We start from the raw sequence: 10,334 nt of genomic DNA, 5'->3' as shown, positions 1-10,334 counted from the left end.
TTATTCTGGTAATCTCTAAATTATTATTATTATTATTATTTTTATGTCATACGGATGGATTTGTAATTTAGGCCAACAATATTGACTGATTTTGCATTTATATTTTTTTTAGTTTAAGTCTTTTTTAACTGTTTTTTATTTTATTTTATTTTTTTTAATTTTTTTATATGTTTAAGTGAATTTATAAGTGTTTTTAAAATTTTTATATATTTCTATTTTTTGTTTTAATTTTATTTGGTTTTTTATTTTTTATTTTTTTTATTGAAACTACTGATACATTAATATTTTTTTTTTTTTTTAATTTGTTGAATTTTAAGGGTATTATATATAATTTTTGTTTATAAAATTATGGTATTTTGGTCATTTAAAGTTTTTTTAATGAGGTTGACCGACAGAATGAAGTTTTTGGTAAATAAATGGTAGTTTGATGTGGTCGGGTGGTGAGCTTAAGGGCCCCACTTAAACAGTTAACTACAGGGCATATAAGCTTCAGCCTTCAGCACTAAGAAGTGGATATTCACTAAGCTTCAACACTTCACACTAAATAATTTTTCTTCTCTTGACAAAATACCTCATAGGCAAAATAACCATTGATAAAACCACCGGAGCCATCATCTTAGTTGGTTTTAGAGACTCCGATGTTAAAGGCACGGAGGTGAGTAGGGGTTCGATAATGGGAGTTGGGGGTTGAGTTAGAACAAATGAAAAAAGTTCATGAGATTGATTTAGATTAAAGATATAATTTCATCTCCGTTGTATTTGATGGTTTTATCTGATGTGGCAAAAATATATCACTTTGGTGGGCGGATTAAATGTTGGTCCTGATCAATCCATTACTCTCTGTTTCCCAACACAACATATTGAAAAGTAGAAAAGCATATTCCTGTCCTGCACTTCTATGAGCTTGGCAGGCTACGATGCACAATCCAAACCTGAGTCCTTCATAGTCAACCATGTCTGGATTCATGGACCTTGCCAAAGTCTGTAATAGGGAGTTGGTCCAATTGCTGTTCAAGCTGAGCAATGCAGGGGAAGAGACATTTTTTAGGTAAAAATAGCTGAGCAATGAGAGGAGACTAAAAACCACATGTGCCACACATTAAACTTACAGGTGCAAATCTAATCCTACCTAACTTTTTACTTTAACATAACAATGGGATCTACCAAATTACATAATCCTATCTGCCTAGTGAACTTCCAGAATCATAGATAGAATAGTGTAGATTTTGAACATATTCAATCTTTTAAGTTGTAAACATATATATCTAGGCATAATACATTGAGAATCACATATAGAATTCTTTTAACAGATTTACCATAATTTTGGTTTATATCTCATAAAATTGGGAAAGGGCTCAGCCAACATGTCCTCTCCCCTGTTTCACTCCACCTGCCATTTGCCAAAGATATGGGAAGCAAAGATGAACAAGCAAAGAAGGAATTTTGATCCCCTGTAATCCCTTTTTCCCTCATTTATTTAGGAAAAAAAAAAAGGAATTTTGTGCTGCACCATGCTCGTATAGGGTGAAATATTAATACAATAAACAGAGAAAGAGAGAATTTGGGAACTTTTTGTTTTCTTCATTAAGATATCAATTAAATGCATTTCAAATAAAACCCCTACGTTTTAATTGTCTCACATTGAGATATAAAGAGAAAGTAAGAGAAGATAAAAAGAAAAATAAAGAAAGGGAGAGAGAATTTTTGAACATTTTGCTTTCTTCATTACGACAATTAAATATATTACAAATAAAACCTATACATTTTAATTCTCTTACATTGAGATATAAACATAATGCAAGAGAAGATGAAAAGAGAGAATTTGAAAAGCTTTTGTTTTCTTCATTTAGACAATTCAATGCATTACAAATAAAACTCTTAAGTTTTAATTGTCTCACTAAAAGGCTAACATCTAAAATGCCACGTGTCGCAATTCTAGGTACTTTCTAATAAGACCGGTTGAGGACACATGTCGCAATTCTGCGCACTCTCTAAGCCAAAACTCGGCTTTTATATATATATATATATATGATATATGATAACAGACTATGAATAAATCACATGGTTTAATTGTGGGCAAACTCCTAATCATGCTAAGAATAAATACTAAATAAACTTACTCAGTTGTGCATGCTCCCTATATTTATTCGAAATTAAAAATATGCAGACATTGACAGAATTAGGAAAGACATCAACATAAGAATTCCATATCACAATTTTGACTATAAAACAAATGATGCTAATTCCTAACCTTGGCATGAAATATGTTCAAGAATAGCTCTCAAATTGCCATGAAAAAAACAAAACCATTAAAGGGGAGATTCATTGTCAAGCTTGTGATGGCCTCTCAATCACCCTAAATAAAAGTTTCTTGCTTTCTGATCCTAAAATCCAAATCCATCCTCTTTATTAGCAAGCCCTAAAATGTCAGCAATTTGGGCTCTGTTTGGCAAACCACTCTCCACTCATTAAGAATTGTTAACGGAAACTATTAAATGATCCATTGGATGATTGTAAGAAGAACCCCAAATGAAATTGGCTTCATTTAATGATGTAGGACGGCCTACACCCACTGCTCAAGCGTCCCCTTAAGAGCGCTCAAGCAGCAGCCATTCTTTGGTGCAGGCAATGTGCACCACTCAATGGACACTCGAGTGGTGGCATCACATGGAGCAGGCAGAATGCCCCATTCGAGCTGAAGCATTTGAGCTGAAGCAACCCAGTGTGCTCCACTCAAGCAGAGCAGCCTAGGCTGTATTGCTTCTGCTCAAGCGGTCTTCAGCAGCTAGTTTCAAAAAAAAAAAAAAAGAAAGGATCTTATCACAGTATTTTTTCCACTTCATTTCCATCCAAAGTTTTGTTCCAAGCAAAAAAATAAGAATGTCACTGCCTCAATGAAAAGAAAGCAATAACTTGAGCTGGGTGAGCAAAGCAATCTGAGAACTTTGAAGACCAAAATGTTATGGTGTTCTACATCATATTCATATATAAGCACCTCATCATTTTGCTTTGCTTCATAATATAAGAGAAATTGCATAGAAAGCTTAAGGCACCAAATACCAAGTCCATGCTTCCTGAGCATTACCTAGAAAGGCAAGTTCAATTCCTAAACAAAATGTCTTCCCAACAAAAAGCAAACAACAGATCATATTAAGTCCAATAACAGAGTTGTGCAAGGAACTTTTTTGTTCATGGCTCAGTGCAAAGGTTATTAGTGGCAAAATCTCAATTTAGCACTCTTCAATGATACCCATTTCTCAAAGCTTCCTTGCCCCTAAACTTGAAGAAGCAAGGGGCTATTTGGTGCATAAACAACAAACATGAAAGAGGGACTCAAATCACCAGAATTAGCACAGATGGCACTTAAGCCTGAAGGAGCCAATGTAAAGTATTTCTGCTACAGGAAATCCTAAAGCATAAAAACAGGAGAACACAATTGAAGCACTCATGTTTTGGTGATACTTAAGGTACAAATTCTCTTCTTAACACAGACAACCAGGAGAAGCACTCACTTCATAGATCTTGCCAAAGTCTATTATAGGGAGTTGGTCCAATTGTTTTTCAAGATGAGCAATGCAGATACAATTTTTGGGCAAGTAAATTGAAGGGAGACTCAAAACTACATATGCCACACATTTTCCAGCAATTTACAGGTGCAAACCTAATCCTGATCTTAACTTTTTTAATTTAACAAAAAAATGGGATTGACCAAATTACACATTCCTATCTAAGGCCTAACGAACCTTCAGAATCACTGAAAGAATACAGGAGATTTTGAACAGATTATACCTTCTAAACATATATATCTAGGCATCATACATTGAAAATCATCGAGAATCATAGATAGAATTCTTTTAACAGACACACCAAAATTTTAATTTATATCCCAAAAAGTAAGGAAAGGGCTCAGTGTCTTGGTAGGAACCTTTTCATAGAAGTTGAGTCGGAAAAAAAAAATACAATGTAGAGTCTATATTCTGCTCAAGCGGTCTTCAGCAGCCAGCTTCATAAAAAGAAAGGATCTCATCACAGACAAGATCTTTTCCACTCCATTTCCACCCAAAGGTTTGTTCCAATTTCAGCATCATTAGAATAGAATTTAAAATTTCAGTTTTTCTCACACATTTTATCAAACACATTATTCTTTTTCACACCTCAACAGTGAAAACAAAGCAAGAACTTGAGGTGGGAAAGCAAAGCAATCAGAGAACTTTGAAGACCAGAATGATATGGGGTTCAACATCATATTCGGATATAATCACCTCATCATTTTGCTTCGCTACTTCTAGATTGGACTTTATCTCACAGCACATGCGGTAGGACCTCTTGTCTTGGACTTTATCTCATTAGCAATGTCAAGAATTGTTGCTGCACTGACTTGAGCACCACTGAAGTGACCAAGAGCAGGAATATCACTAACACGAACAACTTGATGTCCCGGTGCCTTTCGTCGAGATAGTTCTGTCGGTGTCTCGGTGCCTTTCGCTTGTGCCTTTCAGGGCACAAGCGAAGATTTGGAACCTGGAGGAAAATGCCTTGATCCTTGTCACGCTTGGACAGGAACTATTTCAAAAAGAAAAAAAAAATTGTTCAGTACATAAAAACTGCACACGTGCGCACACAAATACAGTGAGAGAGAGAGAGAGAGAGAAACCTGCGAAAGAAGACTCCTCCTAAAATTAAATGCTAGATTGTTGCAATATTCCAGGTGAATTATTGCTGTAATTTCCAAACTCTCCAATTTCTGAATCTCAACCAATTTCTGAATCTCAACCGATTTCTGACATTTTGCTAAGTAAAGATGAGGCGAACTTTTCAGGTTCGACAGATTTGGGAGTGTTTCTATTGATGTGCAGCCACTTGCATCTAAAATCCATAAACTTGCGGGGAGTTCTAAAATTGATTGAAGACTCGCGCACTCACTTAACATCAATGTAGTTAACTTAGGAAGGCGACCGATGCAATGAGGTAGATTAAGGAAATTGTTTCTTCCTATATCCAATTCCTCGAGTGAAGACAAACATCCAAGATCAATTGGAAACCCATCTTCAGACAGATTGCAATCGTAGAGATCTAGCCTTCTCAAAGAGCATAGTCCAGAAATGGAAGCTGGGAGGAAATGTGTGGGAATGGAGCTTTTTGGTGATATCCACGATGAGAAACGCGATAACCAAGATTTTGAAGATTGTCCTTCACATCCTGATAATGACACAGTTTCGAGATTCTTCAAAAGACCAATGGAGGCAGGGAGTTGCATAATAGCAGTTCTGTCCGCATGCAATTTCGTTAGAGCTATCATATTCTCCAATTGCTCTGGTAGCTTATCAAGTTTTAAGCAGCCAGACAAGTTAAGAATTTGAAGAGATTTTAAGTTAGAAGTACTTCCCGGAAGATTCCTTAAGTTATGGCATCCTGCTAAATTTAGCAAAACAAGTCTTTCTAGATTTCCAATGGACTCATGAAGCTCAACTAAACTTGTGCAACCTTCAAGTATCAGTATCTCCAGAATTGGGAATTGTAAGAAGTTTGGAGTCTTGGTGAGAAATTTGGAATTTTTTAGATTAAGGACTTTCAACCTATTGAGTATCTGTCAAAACAAAATCGTTAAAAGAGAAGAAAGAAAGTCTTGACTTACAAATTTAACAATAATGGAAAAATAAAAGGAAATGTAAGATTTAATATTATACTTTGATCTCCTTCCAGACTTGTTTGACATTACTATCTTGCATGTCAAGGATAACAAGGTTCTCTAAATGAAAATTTGATGGGAGAAATTTTAAACGACACCTATGCCAACAAAGCCATCTTAACCCTTCAAAAAGATGTCCATAGCATCTTGTGAGATTTGCACCATTGATTTGCAGCAATCTCAAATTTTTCATCTTTGCAAATGCTTCAATTTTAATATGTACATCTTCAAGTTTAGATGGATTTAGAATGAGACCCTCAACTGCTTCTGATCCCTGGAGAAATAGATAATAGGATTAGTACCACACATTAATGTAATGGAGACATGATTATAAGTGCTAATAATGTGATTTGCATGCCTTTTTACTATATCCGTTGTTGACATGATTTAGAATTTTTTATATATTTATTTAAGATCATACCGTTGTTATGTGTTATGTGGATAAACTATCCAAGGAATGATGCATGCTTAATTAGTAAAAAAACATGACAAAACTCATGAATACCTATATAACAAGCATATTATGTGTCAGTGTATTCAAGTGTTTATATATGAATGATTAATTATGCTTCTTACCATTTGTTTGTTAACCACGTGTAAGACATCCTCATGACACCACAATCTACTACGTTTTCTTAGATCGTTGGATGATCTTTCACGAACAATCTCCCTTCCCATATCTCGAATTAGATTATGCATCCACAACCCATTGCCAATGATAGTGACAAGAGACCTTTGAATGAGAATATTAATACCAATTTCAGGAAAGAAACCACAACCATCAAATATTTTGATGGCATAATCTTTATCCATACCAACAAAGAAACACGCAATATCAAGGAATGTGTCCTTCACGGTATCATCATCTAGTGAATCAAAGCTCATTCTAAATGTTTTTTGAATCTGGTCATGAGGATATTTTTTTAGTTTTTCCAATGCATTTTTCCATTCTATAGTGCTTCTTCCAGATAGATAGGAGCCCAAAATTTCAAGAGCTAATGGAAGCCCTCTCACATAATTAACTACACTAATTGAAAGCTTTTGGTAATCTTCTTTTGGATGAGCCATCCTAAAGGCATGCCAGCTAAAAAGTTGAAGAGATTCCTCACGATTCAATTCCTTGACCTTATATTTTTCATGTACTCCAAGTTCAGTTAGCAAATGTTCATCTCGAGTTGTTAAAATGACTCTACTTCCTGGACCAAACCATTCAGAGCTTCCAGCTAATGAATTGAGTTGTTTCAAGTTATCCACATCATCAAGAATAACAAGAACTCTTTTACAACGAAATCTTTCCTTAATCAAATTGATTCCTTTATCAACATTGGCAATCTTCAAGTTCTTGGATTTTAAGACTTCAGAAAGAAGTTGTTCTTGTAACTGAACTAAACCATTAGGTTGTTCTGAAATTTCTTTAATATTTAAAAGACAACTGCTTCCTTCAAACCCATTATATATTTGGTTATAAACAGCTTTAGCTAAGGTTGTTTTTCCGATTCCACCCATGCCATAGATGCCTACAATGTGAACATCACCTTTTCCAAGATTTAATAAAGTTTTCATCTTTTCAGTACGATAATCTATACTTATTGGATGTTTGCCAATATCCAAGCAACCATTGTTCACTTTACACGAAACTTCTTCAACAATTTTCTCGATGAACCTTGATTCGTACCTAATAATTATAATTTAAAAGAAAACAAAAGAACAACATGAGCGCAATAAAAGAAAATGAAGAAAATTATATGAGTCATAGGTGTCAAAAGGATATTATTATTTCGGTCATTTGAGACTAATTTTCGTGGTAAACAATAAAGTAATATATATCAAATTTCGTGTACCAAATATAACTTAATTATTTCACGGAAAGCATTACCATAAAATCATTATGTACTATGTCGGTATGATGGGCATGGAACAGAAAAACATCAATGAATTAATGCAACTAAGAATTACCCTTCTATATATGATTATATTATATATACAATTTATTTTTATTGAACTTACTAATTTTTTTTTAAAAAAAAATAATAAGTTAAATGGTACCGGCGTGAAGTTTAAGCACCTGTTAATTTGTCTAAATCTTCCTACAAAAAAAGAAGAAGATAGATATTTAAAAAGTATTTTGTATTTTGCTTGTTTTGTAATGAACTAATTTTCAAGGTGAGCAGAACCAACAGAACAAAACCCTCACAAGGAGGGGAGAGAAGGGGGTGGATCTTTTCCACTACAAATGGGAATAGAGAGAGGAGGGGAAAATAAGGAGGGAATGCAGCCCGAGATAACTCTTGCTGCAGCCCTATATGCCACATGATGGGCGCAGAAGTTTGCACTTCTGTTGACTTTTCTGGCCTCCCAAAGGGAAGAGGCCGGAATAAGAGAAATAGTGTCAATAATTACATGATCAATATGCCAATCCAAGACTATAGAAGGATGCTGTAAAGATGAGATTACAATAGAGGAGTCTCCTTCTAAAATGAAATTATCAAGATGCATAGAAGCTGCCAAGGAAGTTGCCAAAAGGGCTGCTTGAGCTTCACCATAAGTAGGATTACAAGGGGGCTTGACTTGGGAGAGGATTTTGATAATCTGCCCATTAGAATTTCTGCAAACAGCTGCTTGCACAAAGAAACTCTCTCTGATGGCTGTATCAAAATTCACCTTGAAGATGCCTGTTGGAGGAGGAGACCAAAGCTCTCTCACTGGTTTAGAGGAAGGAGTCCAAGCTGCATGGTGTTCCAAGGAAATCCGATTGATTTTTGCAGCCAGCTGGGAGGCTTCAGGGATAACACCATTATGGACTGCTTGATTTCTGGAAAACCAAAGCAAATCACAAAAGACAGCAGCATAGCTTTGGAACAAATGTGAATCTGCAAGAGGAATACCAAAAGAACTATGAGGAGTTAAAATACCTTTTATCCATTCTGGAAGACTGAGAGAGGACCATTTTAACGAGTCTAGAGGCCAATGAGAAGATCTCCAAGATATTCTAGCAAAGAAGCATCTGAAGAAGAGAGAGGTGAGAAAGTGAATCCTCTTCCACATTGCATAGAGGGCAAATTAAATTGGCAGGAGGAATGGGAAAAATAGCATTTAACCTAATCTTGGAGGGGACTATGTCCCAAGCAATTTTCCAAAGGAAGAGTTTCAGCCTGTCATTTAGCTTGAGTTTCCAGAGGAGCTTCCAATGACTGGAAGAGAGAGGGGAAAACCCAGCTGAAGTTCTCGGGCTGCTAATGAGATTATATGCAGATTTAGAAGAGAAAGAACCATTAGCAGATGGGGTCCAGATATGCTCATCCAAAGAGAGATGGGTATATTTGATTTTTAGGATTTCCCTAACACTGACAGAATCAAAAAGAAAATGAAGGAGAGGAAAATTCCATGAAAAAGTGGAGGAAATAGGATCATAACAGAAAAGATCCGAGACTATAAGGGTGGGAAGAGGGAGCAACAAAAGAGGGGAGGCAGAAGGAGAGAAGGAAGGAATGGTAGGGATCCAAGAGGAGCTCCAAATAGGGAGAGAGGAGGAGCTATGGATTCTGTTACAGGCACCTTGAGAGATAAAAGATTGAGTTTTAAGGATACCTTTCCATAACCATGAGGAGGAGGAAGAAGAAAGGGATGGGAGGGAGAGAAAAGAACAAGAGTGGAGATACTTACCTCGCAAATGAGCAACCCAACAAGAGTCTGCATTTGAGTGAATTTTCCATCCTAACTTGGAAATGAGGGCCAAATTTACTTCTCTCATTTTCCTGACACCCAAACCTCCTAATTCCTTTGGAAGACAAAAGGAGTCCCAAGCCTTCAAAGAAAGGTTCCTGGTTTTTTTTGGAGGAAAGCCCCACCAAAAGTTTTTGAAGGTCTTGTCAAGTTCAGAGCAGATACTAATGGGAAGTAAGAAAGAGCTCATGGCATAGGAGGGAAGAGTAGCTGCCACTGATTTGATAAGAACCAACCTGCCAGCTTGAGATAAAGTTTTTGCTCTCCAACCTTCAACTCTACTGTGAACCTTGTCAAGAAGACCTTTGAAAGCTCTTTTTTTAGAATTCCCCATCAGAATAGGGAGGCCAAGATAAAGAGAAGTAGAAGGATTACAAGGATAAAGAATAATGTTGGAGATAGCTGAAGAAGTGGAGTAATAGGTGTTCTTGCTGAAACGAATGGAGGATTTTGCAGCATTAATAGACTGACCAGACCATCTACAATACTTATCCAAACAAGATTTAATGCAGCCAGCTTTAGAGACAGTAGCCTTCCCAAAAATTAGAAGATCATCAGCAAACAACAGATGATGAATAGCAGTACAATTCCTAGCAATCCGAAGACCTTTAATAGAACCTTTTCTTTCCTCTTTGAACATAAGTCTAGAGAAGACTTCAGAACCCAAAATAAAGAGGAAAGGAGAGAGGGGATCTCCTTGTCTCAACCCTCTTTCAGGGGAGAAATTACCAAAAGGGCTTCCATTAAGAAGAATGGAGAAAGATGAAGAGGAGATGCAAATTCTGACCCAGGAGATCCAAATGGGGCTGAAACCCAATTTTTCCATAATAGACAAGAAAAATTCCCACTCCATTCTATCAAAAGCCTTCTCCATATCCATCTTGAGAAACATGTAACCACCTTTGCCTCTCTTGGATTTGAA

At 36.1% G+C, this 10,334-nt stretch overlaps 1 protein-coding gene and 2 non-coding genes across 3 annotated transcripts; all 3 read right to left on the bottom strand.

Annotated features, from left to right (window-relative positions):
* Positions 1-2,930: 2,930 nt before the first annotated feature.
* Positions 2,931-3,009, bottom strand: LOC132168320 (small nucleolar RNA R160). Its single transcript, XR_009438836.1, has one exon. It is a non-coding gene; the product is annotated as a small nucleolar RNA R160 (small nucleolar RNA).
* Positions 3,010-3,744: 735 nt separating this feature from the next.
* LOC132173882 (disease resistance protein RPV1-like) lies at positions 3,745-7,252 on the bottom strand. Its single transcript, XM_059585554.1, has 4 exons — positions 6,266-7,252; positions 5,688-5,963; positions 4,655-5,587; positions 3,745-4,563 (listed from the first exon to the last, which is right to left on the bottom strand). Exons 1-4 carry the CDS (start codon positions 7,250-7,252, stop codon positions 4,339-4,341), a joined length of 2,421 nt encoding a protein of 806 aa, XP_059441537.1. The 3' UTR covers positions 3,745-4,338.
* On the bottom strand, positions 4,198-4,276 carry LOC132168315 (small nucleolar RNA R160). Its single transcript, XR_009438831.1, has one exon. It is a non-coding gene; the product is annotated as a small nucleolar RNA R160 (small nucleolar RNA).
* Positions 7,253-10,334: the final 3,082 nt, after the last annotated feature.

This window comes from Corylus avellana, chromosome ca1 (assembly GCF_901000735.1).
Source record: "Corylus avellana chromosome ca1, CavTom2PMs-1.0".
NCBI lineage: Eukaryota > Viridiplantae > Streptophyta > Magnoliopsida > Fagales > Betulaceae > Corylus > Corylus avellana.
This window is presented reverse-complemented; position numbering and strand designations above follow the sequence as displayed.